We start from the raw sequence: 25,681 nt of genomic DNA on the forward strand, positions 1-25,681 counted from the left end.
CCCTGTGATCCCAGGCTGAAGCCAGTAGCAGAAGTCTCATGTCTGCCTGCCCCATGTCCAGGGGAGACATAGAAACTAGTCCCAGCACCTAAGGCTGGATGCAGCCCAGGAAACAAAGAAGCTGCCTGCCCCATGATCCCAGGCCATAGCTAGCCAGAGAAGTTGCCCATATTGCATCCCAGGGAAGATGGAGAAGCTGCCTACCTGCGGACCAGGCACCAGAACTTATGGCTGGCTGTGGCACAGAAGACAGAGAAGCTGCCTACCCCCATCCTTGGGTGCCAGCTCTTGCAGGTGCAGCCCAGGTGGAGCCACCTGCCCACCATCCCCTGTGGCTGCAGCCAGCATGGGCACCTATGGCTGACCAGAGGGAGAGAAGTCTGGATCCCAGGTGCCTGTGGTTGGCTGGAGGAGGGAATTCTAGGTCCTGGATATGGGGCCAAGGCAGAGATGGTTAAGGGCAATCAGGCCAACAGGGAAGCAGTTAGGGGCAATCAGGTAGACAGGCGAGCTGTTAGGAGCCAGCAGTTCTGGATTGTGAGAAGGATGTCCAACTGCCAATTATTCCTTGAGGAATCCCAGATTGGAGAGGGTCCAGGCTGGGCTGAGGGACACCCTTCCCTCTCTTCCCTCTCCTGCCGTCCCCCATGAATGAATTTCATGCACCGAACCACTAGTTGTGAATAATGTTGCTATAGACACTTGTGTATAAATTTTGGGGTCGATTATATATATATATATATATATATATATATATATATATATATATATATTGTGGAGTGTTTTTTTTGGTTTTGTTTTTTTAAAAAAATATATATTTTATTGGCTTTTTACAGAGAGGAAGGGAGAGAGAGAGATAGAGAGCTAGAAACATCGATGAAAGAGAAACATCATTGACCAGCTGCCTCCTGCACATCCCCCACTGGGGATGCGCCCACAACCAATGTACATGCCCTTGACCAGAATCGAACCTGGGACCTTTCAGTCTGCAGACCGACGCTCTACCACTGAGCCAAACCGGATTCGGCTTGTGGTGTTTTTTTTATGGATATTCCAGAGTGGAATTGTTGACTGCATTTAATTCTGTGTTCAAATTTTGAAGAAACTGCCAAATCCTCTCTAATAAAAGAGAAACATACAAGTTGACCATACCTTTGCTACACCCCAAGCCATGCCCACCAGCCAATCAGGGCGAGCATGCAAATTAACCCAACTAAGATGGCAGTTAATTTGCATATCCAGGCCAGAGCAAAGACTGAAGTCAGTGTGGAAAGAAGCCAAGCACTGCAAAAGGGAGCGAAGCTGCAAAGAAGCAAGCAAGTGGGGTGGGGGAGAAGGGAGACCACAGCAGGAAGTCCTATTACAGGAATCTTCCTGCAAGGTGCATCTACCCTGTTTTCCCGAAAATAAGCCAGTGTCTCATATTTATTTTTGCTCCAAAAGATGCACTAGGTCTTATTTTCAGGGGATGTCTTATTTTTCCATGAAGAAGAATATGGTACACAATTTACTCATTTATTCAATGACAATCATGTCATCATCTTCTGGAACATCATAACAATCCAATTCCTGAATTTCCTGGTGAATTTCTTGTGACTCCATTTCTTTCAGAATCAGTGGACCAAATCTCTCATGTTTAGCAATAGTACTGCCTTTAAATGAGTACTTCTTGTCAAGGTAGCCTGCTCGCAGTGCATTTGCAATGCCAATGCCAGTGATTTTCTCCCATGAATTCTTCACCCAAGTCACAACTTCTTGCAGTTTAGGTTTCACAAAGTTTCCACGCTGATTTCTCTCCATTCTATTTTCAATGTAGTCATTAATTTCCATGCGCAAATTGTCTTTGGATGGCTTGTTTATCGCAATATCAAGAGTGTGGAGATAGGCCGTCATTCCTGCGAAAAATCATTATCTGATCTATTTTTTTTTCGTGAAGAAATGTCTTCATGTCTCTAGTGCAGTGAGTGCTGGCTGCATCCCAGACTAGCAGACCTCTTTGGCTCCCTTGCATGACAAGCGGCAGCATTAAATCAACCCACTTCCTTATAAGTGCTTGTGTGGCCCAGGCTTTTTCAGTTTCAAGAATAAAAACACCCAAAACACATTCAATCTTTTCCTTCTTGCCCTTAGAAATGATTAAAGGTGGGATTTTAGTGCCATCCAGACGAATTGACAAAATACAGGAAACACGTGCACTTTTGTAAGTAGTGGAGGGAATGTACACCAAGGAGGCACCCCACTGTTCAATTGTTTTTTGAGATGATTGGCCCATAAACACTGCAGTTTCATCCATAGCAATCACGTTGGAATGATTGTATTTAGAGAAGTCAGCATCATCATTAAAGGACTTGAATGCAAGTGCTTGCTTAATAACTTGAGTATCTTCCAACCTAAACAATGTTGTAGATCTTCTTAAAGACAGTTCACTTCACTGAAGGAAATTATCCAGCCAGTGTTGTGATGCTTTGAAGTCTTCGGGGGCTATGTCAAACTGTGGTGCCATTGCAAGGGCAAATTCTTGAATCTGAGCCTTATTCACAACCAAAGCCTTTGCTCTCCTGTCAATAACCCATTCATAGATCAGGTCTTCCAGCTCGGAAAATAATAGTTTCCAACCTGATCCACACTTGTGCTTTTTAGCATTTCCCTTGTCCACTTGTTCAATGAGGATACCATACTCTGCTCGCCATTTTCGGACCAATCAGATACTCAACATCTTCTCTTTGCAGAAAGCAGTAAGATTTTGGCCCCAAGAGTCTTCCATGATTCCTTTCTTGTACTCCATGGAGTAGCTTTTTCTTTTTGTGCTCATTTCTAGGGGTTAAAAAAAGGAATTGGGATATCAAGGTGGGGGAGGGGGATCACTTAAAATGACACAGGGGGATCACAGGGGAGGAATCAAAATGGCAGAGGAGAATCAGAGGGGGGATTACCATTTTAGTAACCCCTTTTGATCCTCCTGTGTCATTTTGATTGCCCCCTCTGATCTTCCTGTGTCATTTTAAGTGATCCCCTCCCCCCACCCCTGTGCCACTGAACACCTTCACTAGACATCCTCCCTACCCCTTTATCAGACATTTACCCCCTGGGGCCTGCCTGGGGACTGTCACTGAGCTTGCTGGGGCCTGGATCTGGGCTGGAGCAGGGTCTGCCACTGACTGAGAAGCTTCAGTCATCATGAGGGCGGCCGCGAGCATCAGGTAGTGTCAACAGAGACAGACTACCACTCAAGACCTTCGCCACTTCCCGTCTGCTCTAATCCTCCTGTTCTTCTACAGGCATCTGCAAAAGTCTCCTCCTCTCTCTTGCCCCGCGCTCACCGCTCACTCGGACCTCTGCTCCGCCTTCACACAGCAGTGATGTCAGGTCTCCAAGTAATGTCACTGGTTGCAAGACACCAGTAGGGGCGTCCCTAGGGACCAGTTTACAGTAAATTAATTTTCTTTCTGAGACAGAGCCTAGGGAGGCCTTATTTTTAGGGGGATTCCTTATATTTCACTCAGAAGAAACCGGTAAGTAGGTCTTATTTTCAGAGGATGCTTTATTTTATGGGAAACACAGTAGTAGTTTATAAAATGATTGTAACCCTTTTTCATTCCCACTAGGACTGTATTTTCTAAATAGGTTGGTGAATTGAATGGTGGGTACCTGGAGAAATGATTTCTCCTAAGATGTGTAGTCACTAAGGTTATCTGCCTAATTATTTTTCTTATTTTAACTTTTTCCCTGGCTTCCTAAGGATCATCCCTCTGCCTTCAGAGCTGAATGGTCAGCCGGGGATTTATGCAGAGCTGTGCTAGAGTGTAACAGGTTCTCCCTGCCCTGGTAGATCCAAAAGTCATTTAGACTTGCAGCCAGTTCTCACATCTCCCTTGGTTTATCTCCAGGGATCTACAGTCTCTAGATCTGTAGCCACTGGGGTGTGTATGTGAAGTGTATTTCAGCTCTTACCCAGGACATCTAAGACTGCAATCTGAGGCTGACTTTTCCCCTTTCATGACTTTTAGCTGGAAAAGCCTTGGGTGTTTGCTCCCCATTCCATCCTTTAAGCACCATTTGAACTGAGCTACTCCTCCAGCAGCAAAGCCTCTGGATATACAGCCATGCCAGCACTAGCAAAACTCTAATTATTTTCCTTTCTTCCTGCCTTTCTTCCTTCCTTCCTTCCTGCCTTCCTTCCTTCTTTATTTATTTCTTGATTACCAACCAATGGGACAAGAAGATCACATATCTCTACTATTCTCACCCAAAATTCAAACAGCTTTTCAAGAAGAAATGCTTCCCAAATAACTTAAAAATTAAGATATTAAATACTTTAACATAGCAAAAGATTTACAGAGTATTCAACCTCAGAAAATGTCCATTCATTCCTTTTGACTATTGAAGTCAACCATAAAAACGGATCACATCAATCAATTTTACTTCTTTAGACTCTGCGATCTTCTGTGATGGGACATTGGCTGGAGGAACTTAGTTTTGAGGTTTTGAAATGAAAACTGCATCAATAATTCTACTGGTAAAACTTCATAGTTCCGGTATTTCTGCCAGGTGGCAAAGAAAATGGTTTGAAATGCAGGGCTTGGCTGATAGCACCAGTGGGTGGAAATAGGCAGATAGGAGGCAGTTTGTCAACACAGCTCAAGGACACCAAGTGTGCTGTACACTAGATGGAGTTTCTGTGATAGCTCTCATTGAATATAAGGAAACACGATTAGGTCCTCATGATGACAATTCAAAACACACATTTAGACCCAATGTGAATTACAGAGGTTGAGTTACAGCTCCAGAAGAATATGCCAGTTAGAGAAATGGCAATTCTCTTATGTACACCTAAGACAAAAGACTGTAAAATACATATTTATATTCTCTCTAAAACCTCAAAACATGAGAAGAATCTTTTGTAATGATGATGTAATAACCTACTTGCTTAATCTGTGAAATGATTAGATCTTATTGCTGCAGCCATAACAAGAAATGAGATAACGAACACAGAGTAGCACAGTTCAGTGTTCAATCACCACAACTTAAGAATAATATAGCTGTATTAAAAAGTATTTCGTGTGATTTCTAGAGAAGTAGGCCCAAATATAAAAAGGACAATTAAGATCGGAGGTCTGGTATTATTTCCTTGAAATGTTTTTTGAGATTTAAATACAATGTGCAGTAAATTAGATTTGATTTCTGCTAAATTATGCTTTGATACTGCACTCAGCCAAAGCTGGCTTCAATCAAAGTCACGCTACAGCTCTGTTATGCTAATGCCCATGGTGAGAGTGAGTGGGCGATATGGAAATCAGTTGGCTGAACATGAGTAGAAAGCAGAGGCCAAGCATGAGGTGGGTTTGGAGATGACGGGAGGGAGGGCCCTAAAGGTTAATCACATCATGTTCAGAGTTGTTCTTTATGGGAAAATATGACTCTCTGTGGCAAGCATGGACACGGAGCCAGTCATTCACGGTTGCATACATTACTGTGTGACAAGATGGTTGCAGACACACTCAGCGGCTCTCTTTCTTTGGCTATAATGTGCCTGAGTGAATGGCTTCTTATTCTGTGATAATAAACATTTTGCACTTTATATCTTAAACTCAAGTAGAAAATAACTTCTTGTGCTATTTAATATTTTTATTATTAAATTCTGATACACTCTATAAGGAAAATTAAAACATGCACTCTTCCATCATTTGCTTGTGTGAAAGATTTGCTGAGTCACAAATTGCTTAATACAATAACAATGATTAAGATTAATTGTTTATTAAATGCCAGCGAGTATGTTAAAACATCCCCAAACATCATTTTATTTAATTTTCAAAGAGTTCTATGTCTTAACTGCTACCATTCTGTTGTGAAGACTAGTAAACTGAACTCTATAAAGGGTGCACAGAGTTTTCAAAGATTAAAGCAATAGGTTGGAAGTCAGGCTTGATTTCAGGTCCATCTGATACCATAGTTGGAACTCGTAAATGCTGAGCTACTACATTAATTTTGTTCATTTCAAACCATGATCTGACTAAGAATTTGTGTGTCTAGTTCTGAAAAGAAGGATGAAAATTATATGGTATGATTTTTAATGTGGTATAATATTGTTAAAATTATAACATTATGTTTTTCCTGAAATTGCTTTCATTACTAACACATAAAACCTATGATCTTACTCCCTCTGTAATACCTATAAGTACAACCTTTCTTAAGTATACTTATTACCAGTAATTCTTGATTCAAAAGCTAACAGTCCTTTTCCCACTGCTTGTCATTGAAATGCTTGCAAATTATTCTCCTTAGTGTAGCATTTTGGCTTCCATCAACTGATCCAAGATTTTACCATCTTGGCACTCATCCCCATACTAACTCCAGTGTTTCAGCAGGCCAATCTACTTCCAATCACTCACATATGTATTTGCTTGCTCTTGCTATTAACCCATCTTGATATCCATTATCCTTTGATCCACCTTGTCCACAATGATTAACCTGAACACACTCTAATCTTGTACTTCCTTGTGTTCTTCCTACTTAAAGGTACTTGACCTTGCTTTGCATACTCTTGTTTCACCATCTCTCCCTCCCTCCCCTATGCATTTCATTCCTAAGTTCAAGTTGTAAGCACTTACTGGCTTGGGATGCTGTCTACTGTTCTGCATTGAGTTGTACTTTCATTTGGCCTGAACAAAGCCCAAAAGAGTAAACTTTAATGAATGTCTTGGAACAGGAGTTTAAAAAAAACAATTATTGATCTAAAGCAAATATTCAATTCCCCGCCCCCTGCTCTCATCATTCAGAAGGATATGACACATTCCCACCAGTGATAGTGACTCACTATTGTAATAATTTAGGTGGAGGAATGTCAAAGAAAATATGTTGTTTGGAAAAATATTCTGATTCTGATATATCCATCTGTAGAGAGTTTCCCCCACCGCAAACTGAAAATTTATGCCACGAAGACTGTAAGTGAGTAGTCATCATTTCAGAGTGACAAAAGTAATATAGAAAAATATAGACATTGTATAACAAGTCTAGAAAGTTCTACCAAAAATTAGTTAGTAGGCATATCCCATGGGAAAGAAATGGCTAACAAAAAGTCATTTCATTAAAATGCAGGGTGAGAGATGAATATTTACTCAGCTTATAACCAGAACAGTGTTGCTTCTAATTGATAAATGATTATTTGTTCCTTCATCTTCTTTAATTCTATTTAGTTTTTACTATTTAACACTTCACTTGATTTCAAAAGTATTTCTGTTAATAATCTCGGAAATGCATAATGTCATAAAATATTTTATTTGAAACTTATTAACATGTAATTTGCTTCACAGGAAGCAATGCATTTATAATGGAAAATATAATTTAGGAATATAGGACTTAAAATTATTATTTCTATAAAGCCAACTTAATCACATTTTATTCACTAGTCACTATTTTCAAGGAATATGAATGATTAAGTTGTTAAAATTCCTAATTTCCAGTTAACCATTTTCTTACTGAGTTCATAGGAATAACTCCTCTAAATGAGTGATAAGTTTCTTTTTTAGCCAGAACCTCATATTTAGCTATTATTAAAAACTTTTTCCATGGATTCTTCAATCTATTTGAACTTCTCATTCTACCCTTTACCATGAGAAGTTTAACATAATCCTTGTGTAAAGTAGAGATGTTTTGTAACTATACAGTTGTTTTTCTACATTTTTAAATCACTTTTAATGAAATTTATTGGGAGACTAATGTGAGGGTTTATATAATAGCTAAACCAAAAGTATTTCTCGTTATTCAAAATCTGATAACTAAAGTAGGTCATCAGACTAGTCAAATGGATTACACTAGAGGCCCCTTGCATGAAGGTTTATGCAATAGGCCTTCCTTCCCCTGGCTGCCAGCACTGGTTTTCCTCTGGCACTCAGGACCCAGGCCTTTGCTCCAGCCACAGGGGAGAAGCCAAGCCTCTTCAGTCTTCAGTCTTTAGTCTTCAATCTTCACTTATGCCAGAGCCTTCAGTCTTTGCTTCATGCCTGTGTATGTAAATCAACCTGCCATCTTTGTTGGGTTAATTTGCATACTCACTCCTGATTGGCTGGTGGGTGTTGCTGATGTATAGTCAATTTGCATATTTCTCTTTTATTAGTTTACTATAAAATACTATAAGTGGCCTTCTGCATTGATATGTATAGTAACTGTGGAAACAATTTCAAGGAGGGGATCACAAGTACTGAATTTTGGTGGTATGTGTGACACACACAAAACAATCTGCATACATTTTGTGATAGCAATTAGTCATTTTATTTAATTTATAATCACGTATAATATGATCTTCTCTGAAAAGTACAGTGAGAATATCAAAATGACAGTATTATATTGTCATCTAGAGAGCAGACAGAATGGCTTTGAAAAGAGTAAAGTCAGATGATGTTCAAAATACCTTGCACTTTTGGATCTCATAGGCAAGCATATAAAATCATTGTTATGATAGACAGCTATACACACATAGCCATTTTGTACTTGGTCCTTACTTTATTTTGACCAACACATAATGATAATAAAATTGTGGTACAAATAAATTCAGATATTGATTGGCACTTTAACTCAAAACTACTCAGAAATTTACTGATTTTATTTTGTGTCCAGTTCTGATGGTACTTAAATCTCTATCTTCTGGATCTCACTGCCAACCAGAGTAAACTCACATAAAAATAATCAAACATGACATAATAGAATGAGCATGATAAGTGTTGAAATTCAGGATGTCCACCATATGAGAGTAATCTGACTCAGTCTATCTCCAACTGTCAGGGAAGGCATAGAGAAAGAGAAAAAGAGAGCTAGACATGGACTTGATAAGGAAGAAAAGATGGGAGGTTCTTCCTCACAAAGGAACTCTATATGTTACTCTATATCCTTCCCCTGTACACAAATTTCATGCACCGGGCCTGAAATTTGTGTACAGAGGGAGGATTCCTTCAGCCCAACCTGCACCCTCTCCAATCTAGGACTCCTCAAGGGATGTTTGACTGCCGAGCCTAAAACGGCAATCAGACATTCCTCTCACAATCTGGGTCTGCTGGCTCCTAACCTCTCACCTGCCTGCCTGCCTGATCACCCCTAACTGTCTCTGCCTGCTGGCTTGATTGCCTGTAATTGCTCTCCTCTGTCAGCTGATCACCCATAACTGCCCTCTGCCCCCATGGCCTGGTTATCACCAACTGGCCTCCGCTGCTGGCCTGGTCAACTCTCACTGCCCTCCCCCCCTTGATAGCCTGGTAGCCCCTAACTGCAGCCCCCCCCCATCAGCCTGATCGCCCCTAACTGCCCTCGCCCTCTGTGCCAGCCTGGTTGCCCCTCACAGCCCCTCCCCTGCCAGCCTGGTCGCCCCAAGCAGCCCCTCTGCTGGCCTGGTTGCCCCATGCAGCCTGCTATTTGGTCATTGTGTGAGGGCTTCCTGACAAATTTGCATATTCCTCTATTAATTGTATAGATTAGGGGTGTCGAACTCAATCAGAGAAGGGGCCAAAATCTAAAATCCAGCCTAAATCGAGGGCCGAATGGTTTACTGAACAGTCATAAACTGTCATTGTGATGGAAACGCAGCGGAGTGCAGTGATGACAGCGCGGTGCGGGCCACATTGCAAGGCCTGGCGGGACGGATTTGGCCCGCGGGCCTTGTGTTTGACACATGTGGTATAGATGTTAGAGATATGAGGTTTCCAGTGCACCAATGCATACTTACCCTCACCTGACTTCCCTGCTCTTTATCAGTGCAAGTCAACATGTTTCTGAAACTGAAGGATCATGTTAGTGAAACCATATAAGGTTATGTTAGTGAAACCATGTATTTTTTCAAGTAAAATGGTCTTTCCTGGCTTTAGCAAGTCCAATTTAAGCATTAAAGGTTAAATTGCAATAAATGTGAAAGTTAACATAAAGTACACTGTATATATTAGGGGTGTCGAACTCAATCAGAGAAGGGGCCAAAATCTAAAATCCAGCCTAAATCGCGGGCCGAATGGTTTACTGAACAGTCATAAACTGTCATTGTGATGGAAATGCAGCGGAGTGCAGTGATGACAGTGCGGTGCGGGCCACATTGCAAGGCCTGGCGGGACGGATTTGGCCCGCGGGCCTTGTGTTTGACACATGTGGTATATATATAGAGAGATAATTTTGAAATGTATTAGATTTCAAATGACTAAAATTGATTTCACTTTAATTATAGGTAAATACAAAAAAAATCATGTAAATATAGGAAACCATTTTGAGAAGCAACATGTAAATTTCATAGAAGTTCTGAATTATATAAAATTTATGTTGAGAACTTCTTAGGAAATCTATCAGAATTTTAAACAGATTCTGAGTTGTAAATTTCATTTTTCCATGTTATTCTGTCTTTTACTTATAGTAGCTTTGTTTTTCTACTTACTTTCCTGACTAAAATACTAAAATAAGAAGAAATGTAATTTATAAAATTTTTTCTTTAAGAAATGATTGATTCTAAAGAAAAATAGTATTGCTTAAAATCTAGTAAATTATTAAATAAAGTTGTATTTATATTATTATTTTTTAAATCTCTTTTTTTTCTTACCAGCATAAGAATAGTTCAAAGGGTGGTAAAAACATTATTTCTTGATTCTTAATTGGGAAAACTCATATCGTGGTAGAAGGAGATGTAAATGTGGAGGTGAGGAGAAAAAAATCTATAGCTTAACAATGCCTTTTCAAGTAAATGGTGAGAGATGACATCCATTTCCACTAACTTAACCTGTCAACTTGCCAGAACTGTCATGTCAGCATCCAGAGAAACCACGAGGGCTGATCACATCCCATTATCTCATATTTTTAGAAAAAGATTGCATGAAGATGCCAATCATAAAAAAAAAAAAAAAAAGTGGAGGAAAAAAACTTGCAACCAAGAAACAAATGTACTGATGCTGAGACCTGCTTAGTTAACAGAATTTTAATATGCAACTGCAATGTTTCTTAATAACATTAATTACACGCTTAGTAAGGCACCATCCTAACTCATTAGTGCCTTCTTTTTGTTATATTTTATCTCTTACTAGCAGAATGAGGACTATGTGATTGGCTTGTTACCATTAACGTTGCTTAATCTTTTTATAGCCCTATTTAAAGCTGCTTACATAAACATTTTCTAGGCAAGTATTACCTATGTATGCATATGCATGTATCAATTAGCTGCACCATTTGACGTACTCCTACCACATATAGCGTTATACTAGACCTAAAGGCAGCAGAAAGATAAATATAACAATGTACTTACTGACAAAGAGCTAATAGTTTTATAAGGCAGATGAAAATAACATCCCAAATAAATCTGGGAAGCAATGTCATCAGACAGATTTAAAAAGGCATTAAGATATATTTAAATCAAAAATTTTATCTGTACATATATACATAATGTATACATAATATACATCCATATAATATGCATTTTATATGTAATTTATATACACAGACATACATACTATAAAATTACACTATTATATATATCATTATAGTTCTTTATGTTTACAAATTACTCTTAAAAGTAAAAAAACGTACTTTGTTAGAGGTGTGGTGCTAATGCTATTTCTCTTTGGAAATAGGCAGTAAAATCTCATAAAACTAATTTCATATTATTGTTTCTGGCCATACAATTTACATTTTTTTAATACTTGCTATTTATAACATTTTAATTTTTTATCCCTACCCTAGGAATGTTTATTGATTTTAGAGAGAGAGGGAAGGAGAGAGACATCAATGTGAGGGAGAAATATTGACTAATTGCCTCCCATATGTGCCCCAACCTGGGACTGAACCAACAACTTAGGTATGTGCCCTTACTGGAAATTGAACCTGCAGCCTTTTGGTGGATGGAATAATGCTTCAAACGACTGAGCCACCTAGCTAGAGCTATAAAACTTTGATTTTTAACTTCTAAGTTAACATACTTTATGTTTATTTTATTTGACTTGAATAGACTTCAAAATTAAGGAATATTTAATTTTTATATATTTAGGTTCAGATAATGGAGTAAAAACTTATTGCTCAACTTTCTTTTATTGAATACAATAAAATAAATGAATAAAATGGGAAAACTACTTTAACCCAAACCTCCAAACCCAAATTGTGAAGTACCCCTTTCAAACATAGTCAAGTCTGGAAGAAAATGTGAAAGTATTATGACCACCAGCTAGTCTCAATACACACTCCTCTATCAATACTGATTTTACAAGAATTATCTGTCATCATTGTGAGAGCCCATCTCATAATCTTTTGATGAGAAAGAAGCATCAGGAATCAAGAGAGATACTTGGTAAATCTGAGACACAGCTTTATAGATAAACAGTTAAATTAAAAGTAAGGAGAGAAGGTATTCAAGGAAAGAAAAAAACAAGCCTACTACAAGATTATAAGGTGCCCTCCCCCGAAGATAAAGAATCTTTATCTTCTAATAATTACCCAGGGAAACACATAAATACTTTAGGATAAATAATTGTTCATTATCTAAATGAAATTATATGTAACCAGATCTTTCAAAAATAAGAAATGAAGAACTCAAAAATGGATAAAGGGACCAAAACACAAGTGGAGATTAAGAATGTTGTATATAAATTTAGCTAGGAAATGAACAAAAGATCACATAAAATTAAAGAAACAAACTCTATATTAGAAACATGAAGAAATTATAGTTGCCCTTTAAAAAGTTTGGGAGCTGATAAATAGGAATCAAGATGTCATAAAATATAAAATAAAAATGATGACTTCAAAATTATTAACATTATTATAGAAAAGTTAATAACTATAGAATTGAGACAAAGGGAAGCCAACTTAACTCATGTATTTGAAAAAAGAGAAGAAACACAGCAAACAATTCAGAAATAAACAGAAGAAAATATTCTCAAAAACGAGTAAGTTAAAGCATGGTTCTACAGGTTCAAATGGCTTGTTGGGTCCAGGATGACCAGGACCAAGATCTAACCCAACAAGTTGTGGAAGAAGGAACTACACTCGTATTTATATAGTGGAGAGCATCCCAGCCAACGAAAAAAATATTCTTTAAGCCTCAGACTTCGTTATAGTACCAGTCAATACCAAGACAATGAAACATTTTCACTAAAGCAAAGAAAAAATATGACTCAATAATATCATACATATTCTTTAAATTACAAACAATTAATATATATTGTTAAACACACAAGGCTCTTCCAAAAGAATCACCAGCTAAGCATGTGCAATAACCAATACTTGTTTTTCTTCAAAAATGAATATTAACTTAAAATAGGTTGAATGTTTCACATTATGGAAACTGTTGGAATATACAAGACAAAACAGAATGTTCTTCTTGCTTTAAACTGCTATTTAATCAAAACATAAGGAGCAATGAAAATATGATGCTTAAAATAATTAAATGGGACTCTGCATAAAATAGCTAATTAGTGCCAGATGCAGGAAACATTAGTACTTGTAGGAGGAAGATATTACCTCAGGTCATAGGGTAACAGCTTGTCCAAAGAAGAAAGTCTGCAGAGCGTAAAAAGATAGGTTTCCACCTAAGACTCAGGATGTCTTTTGCAGAAAAGTGGGTTTCGGCTTGAAAGGGTTCTTACATGATACCTACATGTTTCCCAATTTTTTTAGTTTTCAAGGCAGGATGCAGTGCAGTGGTGTCGAAAATATCAGTTGCATTACTTTTTAAGTAATCTCTGTTTTATAATTTGCTCTAAGTGAGTTTTTTCATCAATCTCTTTCCAGTGAACTTCTTGGTGGCCTCAATAAGATGCTTCAGAGTATATTAAAACAAAACTGCACTTCAAATAGAAATTTCAAAAATTAATATATATATTTAATTTTTTGTATTTGAGCAGCTAAAGGATTTGGGAAAATGTATGTTCTTGTAGATTTCTATTTAGAATAGTGGCTGCTTCTTAATAATAATAATAATAATAATAATAATAATAATAGAAGAGGATTTTACCCAAAACATATTTTTCTCAATATTTATAAAATCTTTTTTATAAGTATGTGTGGACAATTATATTCTTCTATTCAAAGGAAACATTCTTTTGAGTCACAAAATTAGGAAATACTTGGAAGTTTCTCTAAAGGTGTGTGTTGACAGTTTGCTTTTGATATTTGAAACAAGTGAAGCTTTTCATTCCCACACTGGAGGCAATCAGCACCTAGCATATGGTGCTTGAGATGCTGAACGAAACAGGGCTCAGCTACACAAGCAAGGCAGCTGGTAGATTTGCCGGTCCCTTTCCAAATTACTCATCATGTTTTGAATTGCTGCTGGAAAAAATGTGTTGCCCATCTCCAAAATAGATGTTCTTTTTTATTTTTAAGCTTGGGAAAGACTTCCAACGGAAAATAAGACAGATGGGTATAGGAAGCGAGATATTTGTCCTTATTTAGATCATTTTTTTCTATCAATTACCTAATCATAAGTGCTTGTTAAACAAACACATGAATATTTCAGCACTCACAGTGACCTATGTCCTAGGATGTACTGTTGCTCTTCATATAAAGAGTGCCTCTGGGACAGTAAAAAGTCAAAACCACAGGAAGGGCTGGTGAATTTTTAGTGACCTAAATGGCATTTGTCTAGACTTTGTGGTAATCAGTGAATGAGGGCTTGAATTAAAGGCTCATTTTGAGATGCAGAACACACTGAAGACGAGTAAGTGAAATCTGGAGAATGCTATCCTCCACTGAGCGAGCATGTGATTGTCTGCTTTCAGTAGAATTTTCCACAATGAGGATCCTCTACTACATCAAGATCCTCTACTAGTATTCTTACACCCTCAAAAGCATAGGCCAGAGGGGTTTATTGCAGTTGTAAAGAATTTGCCAATTCTTTAACTCAGATACAGCTCACAGGAGTCATGCATTTGGACAAAAGTCCTGATTTGGAGGTTTCTAATGATTTCTAAATGTACCTTCCACACAGACTATCAATTTTCATCTGCCATATAATAGAGCCATTGGTTCTTGAATCTATTAGTATTCCAGAATCTGCATATATTTCTAATTTTCATTTGAAAGCTTTACAGGTAGGAACAACTCACTGAATTTTCTGTAAATTTTATATTCTCAGAACCTATATCTTTAGCTGGCTTTTCTCCCCTTTCTGCAGCTTTCACCTTTAAAGTTATTGGTAAGAGATTAAAAGTTGAAAAATTTACATAGACACTAACAAGTATTAATATTAATGTAGTTTTCTATTTCTATTATTTCAATATTTAATTACACTTTACTTGATTTTTATCTTTGGACCTTTCAATAAAAGGTGACACATCTAGAATTCCTGAATTAAAATTGATGTACAAAGTTGATGTAAAGAAAAAGAAAGCTAATTTCTTCATTATCAGTTTCTCCTTTGGTGATCCAATAACAGCATATCCATCATTCAGTTTTCAAAATTAATAGTAGTTGTCAAGCTTAATGTATAGTTCTTCATATTTCTGAACAATGTCATACGTCATTTGAGATAGATTTATTAAATGACAGACTTTCCCAGAATAAAGTATAATGTGTCAAGAAGCTATTCTTTAGTTCCAATCCAATGGGAACCTAAGAAATCATTTGAGACAAGAATAAAAAACAGAAATAACTTCTGAAGTGCCTTGTACATGAAGAATGAATCTCAATACTCAATAGGCATAACAGTTTCTAATCAATAAATTTTGTATTTATGAGTTTAAAATATGTTGCAAATGATTAACACATCGTTCTCTTTGGGGGGGGCTTTAGAAATAATATAAATCAAGTGGTCATGGTTCTCATCGAAATAAGGTTACTCTATATGAAGATCTATAAGTTAAATTTGACTTTTCCTGTTAATTTGGAGTTATTATTTTATTCTTTCCCATTCACTTCATAATTTTTGATGCTATATCATAATGTGCAAAGTTACCACAGTTGTATGAATTCTTATAAATACAAAAAATGAGGCTTAAAAGTATAATATACTCCTCAGTTTTCTAGCAACATCAATAGTAAAAAGCATGACCAATTTTGTTTCAAAAAACCCTGCCATTTATGGTCAATTAACTGTAAGCCATAACTGTATTTCAAAAATATTAAAATGTGAAAAAATGTTTCTCAGAAAGTAGGAATATGTTAACCAATGTTGGCATAAAAAATTCACATAAATTATCAATCTTGAGCTAAATTAATTACTACAGCAGCTTTATAAGTCAATATTACTCTCCCCATGTTATGGACAAAGAATCTGAAAATCAATGATATATAATAATAAAAGAGTGATATGCTAATAAAACTGGGAGACCTTCTGGAAACCTTCCAGACATCCTTTTGGTCAAAGCTGGGAGCTTGGCCGGCCTGCAAACTGCTCCCAAACAGCCCTCAGCCCTCACCCATGCTGGCCACACCTCCCAGCAAGGACCCCCACTCCAATGGGGGCGTGGCCAGCCTGAAAACTGCCCTAGCCTCTCACCCATGCTGGCACCACCCCAAGTGGGGACCCCTACCTTGATGGGGGTGTGGCCAGGCTGCAAACCACCCCAAGCCCTTGTCCCAGGTCGGCCCCACCCTCCAAAAAAGGACCCCCACCCTGATCTGGGGCCCACTTCAGGGCAGACCAGCCGGCTCCCACCTGTGCACTAGGCCTCTATACTATACTAATAAAAGGGTAATATGCTAATTAGACCAGGAGACCTTCCTGATGTCCTCTGGACAAAGCCATGATGGCAGGGCTGAGGCAGAGGTGGTTAGAGGTGATTGGGCCAGTGGAGAGGGACAATTGGAGATGAGCAGATTGGCAGGGGGGGGGGTCCAGTTGCAGGTGAGCAGGCCAGTGGGAGGTGGCAGATGGGGGTGTGCAGACCAGCAGGTAGAGTAGTTAGGGGCAATAAGGCAGGCAGGCAGTCCTGGATTGCGAGATGGATGTCCAATTGCCAGTTTAGGCCTGATCCCTGTGGAATTACTGGCAGTCAGACATCCTCTGATGTGTCCCAGATTGTATAGGATGCAGGCTGGGCTGAGGTACCCCTTACATGTAAGAATTTCATGCTCCAGGCCTTCAGTATTAAATAAATGACAAAATACTGCTCAGAAATACTAGAGCAGAAATTCAGATTTGGAAACCAAAGTTTGATTTTATTATGGTTTCTATCCATGTAAGTATCCTGTCTAATAAAGAGGGGATAAGCTAATTGATGGCAATGCCCACAGCCAATAAGGAGAGAATATGCTAATTGACTGTTTCACCCTCAAAGATGGCAGTGCCCATAGCCAATAAGGAGGAAATATGCTAATTGACTGCTACACTCTCAAAAATGGCTGTGCCCACAGCCACAAGATGGTAGCACCCAGTACCCTCAGCCCCACTAGGGCAGCAGGCATGGGAAAAGGCTGGGCCTGCCCCAACGCACACCTGCCTCCTGAGTCCCCCAGTCCCTTCAGACCCCAGTTGCCCATGGTTGGCAAGCTTTGAATGGCAGCTGCCCTGCCACACAGGGCTGCCTGAGACTCAGGTAACCAGGGCCAGTTGAGGCTTGTGCTGCCAGCAGTGGCAGCAGCAGAGGTGTGATGGGGGTGTCATTTTCCCTTGATTGCCAGGTTGCCTCCCGCCCCTGAGGACTCCCAGACTGTGAGAGGGGGCAGACTGGGCTGAGGGACCCCCTCCAGTGCATGAATTTTCATATACCAGGCCTCTAGTATACTATATAATAATAAAGTTTGTTCATGTTTCAACCAATCTGAAAGAAGATTATAAGTATGGACCAATATGTATCAAACAATGACAAGCCACTGTATTAAGAAAGCTTTTAAAGTTAGATGGACCATTTATAAAGATATGTTGAATTGAATAAATTACTGAGGTATACCTTGGTGTAATAAAGAATCAGTGTATTAGATCCACTCATTCATTCAACCATTCATCCATTTATGCATGTATCTATTCATTTACTTATAACACAATTACCAAGGTTTCTTTTACTTAAACACCATTTATTGGTAGGATAAGCTAAACTTTAAAAAAATGCAGATAAGTTATTAAATCAATAAATTTAAAAATAATTTATCTTCCAAATATTTACTAATAATAACCACTTATATCACTGCAAGCAAAAGCTGTTAACTTCAATTTTGCAAAGCCAAATGAAGGATAAAATAAATTGAAACCACAAACTTTTCATGCCAAAAAACATAGCTCATTATTTTTTTCTCTTAGTTTAAATAACTATTTATAATAACTTGAATTAGTCAACTAAATTTATTTAAATAGATATGCAGATAAGAACTATGCAGCAATTAAAATGCTCTTAAAAAGCAAAGACCCCTGGCAGCTTAAAATAGAGGAAGTACACAGAATGATAGAACTTCTTAATTTATTCATACATATCTAATTTTTGAATATCAAACATAACTAATAATTTATTATTTTATACATACCAGAAAAAGGGAGTATTGTATTTTTCTCAAGAAAAGTTTGCAGTTTATAATATCAATCATTCACATGTTCTTTTAGAAGAAAATTGTTACCTATTTGTTGTTAAAATAGCAGAAGTCATTACAAAATAGTTTACCAAAGTGATGAAAAGATCAGAAACTACTTTTACAGAAGATAGTCCCTCAATAAATATTTTAACAGGGGTGAATATATTTAATTCTGTCAATTTCTACTATGTATGAGTTATGAAGAACTGTACAAAGCCATGCTAAATGGATAGAAGGATGGCTACTTACCAACAGGGCGAGCTGTAGACATTACAATGGTGTGGTGAGAACATAAAAAAGAAATTAAAAGAAAAGAAAATTATCAGAATGCATGATGTGTAATGTTACATTTAAGTATGGATAGTAGAATGATTTCTAGACATTATTCAAGTAAGAACAGAATGTCTGATTTTGATAAAACTGAATGTTATAATATAATTCTAAGAAAGTAATTTTTTTGCATGCCATGATTAACTATAAGCAATTAGAGAGATTTTATATAAAGTCATATCTTCACCACAACTATAGTTATAATTTCAATGATATTTTTAGAGTTAAAAATCCTTGTAGTACTATAAAGTTAAGAATCTGATGAATATAACTATTCAAGTCACAGGCTAGCAAATGTCATGTCAATAAAAGAAGGCCTCACTGTCTGATTTAAATAGCAACTGGATTTTAAGCATGGTTAGTCAGAACCATTACAGGACTGCAGAAAAGCCCAGGACACTGCTTTCCAGCCAGTAATAAGTTAAGATCACATCACTTTTCATCCATGGACAGGGCAGATGAAAATATAACAAATAGGTTGGAACATCTTTAGAGATTTCAGCTGAGTAGCTCCCTAACTACTGTTAAGCTTTTTCTTATTTTGGCAAAGGGCAGGAAACAATGACTGATAAGTTGATTCTTGTTCACACTGAAAATGGCTTTCAAACTGGTGCTTCAATAAATTATTTTGATTATACAGTAACTTTCAATTACTAAAATCAGTGATAATAGGTTGCCTCTATTATTAATGCACAGAAATTATAAGAGACACACATGAGCTTAATAACATTTAAAAAATGAATAATGCTAAGTCAACCTAAATAGTAAACCACTTTATATAAAAAGCAATAGGCAAATACAGAAAATATGGTACCATTTTTTAAATGAAGAAGAAATACATATATATATATATATATATATATATATATATATATAGTAGCATTTAAACTTTTACAAAATCATACATTACAATTATACATTTATTAGACAAGCATTTTGCCTATATCCTAGTGAATGAAGCTCTAATGTATATGAAATGTGACTCTAGAACTGATGGCTAGTTTCATCATAATGATGTTTCATGGGGCATGATGAGATATATATGACCTCTCAAACCATGCTTATAGACACTCATTCACTCAACACACACATTATAATACTAATGTTGTGCAATCTCTGAGCTTTTATGTGAGATTCCTATAGTTGCTTTTATGTGAGATCCCTGGTTTTGTAATATTCACAATTAAAAGGGGAGATTAAGACAATTCAAAGAAAAAATAAGTAATTATAGTAGCATGAAAATTCTAGCTTAGTGAAACTCTTGTGTGCTCCATTGTCTATGATGGATTTACTATAGTAACAGGAACAGAAGAATTTGCCCAAGAGGTACAATTTCTTTTTGTTTTTTGTTGTTGTAGGGGACACATGAAAATAATAATCAAGAATAAGACAACAGACTAACATCATAAAGTTGTGGCTTATTCTCACTGACAAGATTTCTATTAATTTTGCCATTGACTGATAGAAAAATAACTGTCTTTCATTTTTAAATTTGCATTTTTCAGGTGCCATCCTAAGTTGAATTTCAAACATAATGTTTCCTTTACATAGAAACAAAACAGCATTTTTATTCTATGCTATTAACAGTGATAAAGAAGAAACCATGGTGAGAAATCGTTTTTGTTTTGTTGTTTTTTAAGAAACAAAGACCACATTTATTTTTCACTTAGTCTAGGCAAGTTTCAAAAAATTTAAGGAATTACTGCCCTACAAGCAAGATGGTTATTCCAGTGAGGTCTTCATTTATGAAAAGCCAATTGAAAAATGGGGAAACATTGTGTTTATCAATATGCAGTTTGAGTTAACACATTTTGTAGCTAATTTTAAAAGTATTGTTAGATCATGAATTATTTTATTAGAATATAAATGCTAGGAGGTTTGTTGTCCACCATCACTTCTTTCAAATTTTCTGTTTGTCAAGTCAGCAAAAGCCACTTCTTGCTGTATAGACTATTTTCACCATATTTTTGAAATGGAAAACCAACAGCTGAGTAAATCACTTTTTCAGATTTTGATTATAAAATTTATTTTCCTTTACCCCATTTGGCTAAAGTGAACATTGTGGTAAAATTTTAACAGAAACATCACAATAAAATCTATTGTCTTTGTTACATAGCAGCATTTAATCCTGGAAAAAACAAACAAAACAAAACAAAACAAAACAACCCCCCAGCAGGTGAATGTTGTCAAAATCAGCAAATAAAGTAAACTGTGTTCCTGCATTAAATTGATGAAAATAGATGTGGCCTATTGCATCAGAGTTGACCCTGTTCTAATAAAACAATCAAAGAAGGGACTGAGCATTTCATTTATGTGCCTAGAAAAATGAGCGCAGAAAAAAAAAATGTCATACATACTATTTTTTTTTCTGTTAACCTCTTAACATGAGTAATCACAATTGCTTTTCCTAATGATAAAAATATTTCAACAATATTTTATTCTACTTTCTATTGTATTATGGAGATTTTTTTCTGTGGCCAGTTAGAGGATTCAGTGTTGAATAAGTAATAAATATTCACCACACAGATTAAACTGTCTATTCCATTCATAAGACTAGGGAAGATAACTTTTAAGGTTTGATGATTTTCTTAAAATCCTATTAAAAATAAACAACTCTTTCTATTAGTTTTGTAAGCTAGCTTTAAATGTCCATGCTTTGTTAAATGAAATGTTAAACCTGAAACTTTCTACAAATTATGAAAGCAATTAGCTGGGAAAGATCTTAAAGCAAACAGAACACTCCAAGTCTCATTCACCCAGGCATTCAAGTATAAAGGAACCCTGCTGCTTCTATAAACAAACAACTCCTCACATTTTCTCACCATTTGTTTAGTCAGCAAATAGTTTTTGAATGGAACATTTCTTTGTTGCTTGTTTATTTTTCCCCCCATTCACTTCAGAAAAAAACAAACAAACTTTGGGGGAATTTGGTTCAGTGAATTGTTTTTGCAAAGAACTGCCTAGAGAAAAACAAACATATGTACAAATATAAAATCACCTACAGAGAATTCAGATTAAATATAGTAAAGAGGCTTTTAAAAGCTCAGGTTTTGACCATATGTAATAAGTATGTATATTCAATTGACATATGAGCATAACTTTTTATGATGTGTTACCTAATGAGACATGAACATATTTGTAAGCAACTTGCTTGCCAATTTTGCCTTATGTGTTTTGTATATCAGTTCACATCAAACTGGGGGGGGGGGGGTGAGTATAGTAGCTAAAATAGCAATGGAGCAATTGGAAATTATTGAAATTACCAATGTTTTCCAGGGATCCAGAGTGCTTATGTCTTCTGATAATTATCTGGAGGAAGGTGAGGGTTTTCTTTATGATTTGATAACCAACTTATAGATCTGACAAAAACAATTTTTCTTACTAGGTGGAGAACAACCAACCCAAATTCTTCTAAACCTCTTTCATAATCTTATGAAAAATTCTGGGAGCAAAGCTGCACAGGAGTAAGAGGTATGACTAAACAGGGTGAGTAGTGGCTGAGACCTGCATGAGAGTGTGCAGCCAGCCTCACCAGGAAGGCTGAGGAGAAGGTGTCAAGGGAGTGCAAGAAAGATTAAGAGAATGAGTTGGGGATGCATTTGCCTGGTTCTGTCTAAAGTTCTCTGAGAGTAGCAATACTACAGACAATGTCTATTTGGCCAGAATAAGTGTGGCTGTCTGCATGGCACTACTTGGCACCTTGGGCTATGTAATTTACTCATATGGATCAGTGTGCAGCACCAGGAAGAGAGTTAATTCATTCTAGCTCACCGGAGGGTTAAGTAATGCTTTTCTTCACTTATAAGCAATTCCAGGGAGTCTATAAACGAACATTATCCCATGACTGAGAAAGTGCATGACACCCAGAAAGTGAAGTTATTACAAGAGAAGCACGGGCTATTTCAATTATTTAAGGCCAGTGAACTTCACAAATCACTCTCTAAATCAGATTTTCTCAACGCGGGGAGCTCCTTTGTATTCATTTTTCACCTTTTGAAGCAGTGTTAGTTTTTTGTGTGTTTTTTCCAGATTGCTTTTTGAATGCTGAAATAAAAAAGCATTTCAAAACAGTACTCTGCAAGTATAAAGTGGCAAATACTAAACTGAAAAACAAAGTACTTTTGAAATTAGCGACATTTAAAAGCAACAAATAGTTCAAAGCACTGGAAATGTGAATATCTATTTTTAAGATTTATTTTAAAATCATTTAAAAGTTAATTACTTTAAATAATCATCCCTTTGAACCCAAATTTGATAGTAATTTTACCTCAATGAATAATACAGTGTACACAAATCTATGCCTTTTAATATAACCATAAAACAGGGTAAGCTATTATTTTGATGGTGGGTTCACTCACCTATGTAACCAAATATTAACCTGCTGGTTCAATCATATTACACATCTTAGGTCTCTTACCTCGAACAGTCAAGGTGGCAGAGGCTTCCACTTTTCCAACCCGATTCTCAGCAATGCACATGTAAGTGCCTTCATCTATACTCAAGGCTTTTTTAATTCTCAGTGTGTAATCATCTTTGATGTCATATCTGCGTAGAATATAAATTGGTTTTATTAAATAGCTTTGGCTATATTTAGATAACAGTTCATTTCTCTATTCTATTTTGCCTGAAACAAAACAAAGCGCACGTGCACACACACACACATACACACACACACACCATTCAGTCATACAGTGTAATGCTTAGATTAAAGGTATTGCAAATACAATCATTAATTTCATATCTGATCTCCAGGTGTTTGATTATTAATTATCTTTTGTATACCTTGTGTACATTTTTATAGACATACATAACTGTTGGCCACATATAATGTGTTTGAAAAACTGGAATACAATATCTTCACAAAGATAAGTGCACGCATATGTTCATTGAAACATCATCCACAGTGACCAAGACATGGAGACAACTAAAGTGTCCTTCCACAGAGGATTAGATAAATAGATGTGGTCCATATATACTATGGAATACTATCCAGCCATAATAAAAGATGAAATACTGCCATTTGGAACAACATGGATGGACCTTGAGAATATTATGCTAAGGAAGTAAGTCAGTCAGGAAAACCTAAGAACCAAATGATTTCACTCATAGTGAAGGTATAAAACTGAAACTCATAGACACAGACAACAGTATGGTGGCTACCAGACAGAAGGGAATGGGGAGATAGTAAAGGGTAAAAAGGGGAAAATATATGGTGATGAAAGATGATTTGACTTGGATGGTGGGCACACTGCAATATACAGATCTTATGTTATAGAAATATGCACTTGAAACCAATATGATCCTTTTAACCAATGGCATCCCAACAAGTTTTTAAAAAAGAAAAAACCCACAAAAATATTAAATGTTTAATTAATAAGAAGAAATAAAATTATTATTAAATGTTAAAATAACAACAAATTATCAATGCATTATCAGTACTTTTTGGTTACTCTTAGATAGCTAGTAGTTCATATTTGAGTTTCTTGGTGAGTTATATCCTATCATTTTATAGCTTACACTGCTTTCAAACTAAGATTGTTGTCTTGAGTTGCAAAGACAAACAAACAAACAAACAAACTGTGACAGTGTTTCTGTGACAAGGACATTTATTTTTCTAACACAGAGCAATGCACCCCTCCCAGCTGCCGTGTGTGTTTACTGTTCTCATTGCATGTGCACCGGGCAGGTGTGCATTTCTCTATTTAGTGTTCAGAGTTTCAAAAACCCCAGAAAAAAAACCTGCATCAATATTTTTCTCAATATGAATCTGAAACCAAGTGTAATCCTTAAAGGTTCATAATGTGTTAACTAACACAGACACATTTTAAAATTATTATGTTATTGAATAATCTAATGTACTTAATCTTTGCCTTGATTTGCTCTTATACTGCTTTTACATAGTTGAGAATGAATTTTAAATAACTGGATTCTATTTCAGTAGAAAACAGCTACTTTTTACACATAGTATAATGTTATATATGTTCAACATGTAGGAGGTATCATCTGACTTTAATTAAAAATAGGGGAAAATTAAATAAATGAAAAAACATTACTAGTGAGGAAACCCTAATAGAAACGGGATGGTTTTGACTGTGAAATCTGCCAGTCTCAGATTTGTATAAATGCAATCATTGTTGCCAGGTTTGATTAATAACAGTTGTACAATCATGTGCTGACAGTCCCCACCATAAAGATACCTTTTTTTCCTGATATGAAACACTGCTGAAAAATGCGACCCAATCAGATTTGGCCACTGGACAACATGTGCCATCATCACTGTACCGTAAATGGAGATTGATTGGTAACCATCTGTGACAAAGTGAGAAAAGAAGCTCCGCTTTTGTGTTGCGCCCCCCCCCCCGCCCCCCCTGCGCCAATGGAAAAAAAAAAGAAAAAGAAAACTGAATTGTGTCAAAAGCATTACCATCTGTTGTTCAGCCAAATAATAAACAAAACAAAATAAGTCAAAATAAATTTATTTTAATACTTAAAACAACACTTTGTATGCAAGTTTCTATTTGTGTGTGATTTTCTTAAAAGTGTTTCAAAAGAACATGTTACTCATTTGTTAAAGAAACAGAGTACTGCATTTTAAAATCACTTCCAAATTGAAACTAAATAATCTATTTTAATTCTTCCTCTTAAAGAAATTTTCTCTTTTGGTAATGTTTGTTATAAATCTAAATTTATTTTGAAAATATCACACAAGATTTGAAAAATGGTCAAATTTTATAACATAACCGCATTTCATACATTTCTCTCACTTTGCAATCCACAATGCTCATTCAACTTCTAGGGTAGAAACTTCTCATGATTTCCTAGCTTTTGTGGATATAATTTGGGGACTTCTCCCTCCAAGTTTTTTACAGTGGCTTTAGATTTTTTTTTTTTTTTTTTTGGGGGG

At 36.5% G+C, this 25,681-nt stretch overlaps 1 protein-coding gene across 19 annotated transcripts in view; it reads right to left on the reverse strand.

The window, feature by feature from the left end:
- The window catches only part of ROBO2 (roundabout guidance receptor 2), a 1,761,697-nt gene that overhangs the window by 121,623 nt on the left and 1,614,393 nt on the right, over positions 1-25,681 (reverse strand). For 13 of the 19 annotated variants that reach the window (XM_045584073.1, XM_045584072.1, XM_045584074.1 and 10 more), the window contains 2 exons: positions 23,195-23,322; positions 18,697-18,708 (listed from right to left, as the gene is read on the reverse strand). In XM_045584073.1, coding sequence (XP_045440029.1) covers positions 18,697-18,708; positions 23,195-23,322 — 140 coding nt within the window. The remainder of the gene's footprint in view (positions 1-18,696; positions 18,709-23,194; positions 23,323-25,681) is intronic. The other 6 variants (XM_036444354.2, XM_045584070.1, XM_045584066.1 and 3 more) reach the window with 1 other exon arrangement.

Source organism: Pipistrellus kuhlii, unplaced genomic scaffold (genome assembly GCF_014108245.1).
Source record: "Pipistrellus kuhlii isolate mPipKuh1 unplaced genomic scaffold, mPipKuh1.p scaffold_m20_p_2, whole genome shotgun sequence".
Classification (NCBI taxonomy): Eukaryota; Metazoa; Chordata; class Mammalia; order Chiroptera; family Vespertilionidae; genus Pipistrellus; species Pipistrellus kuhlii.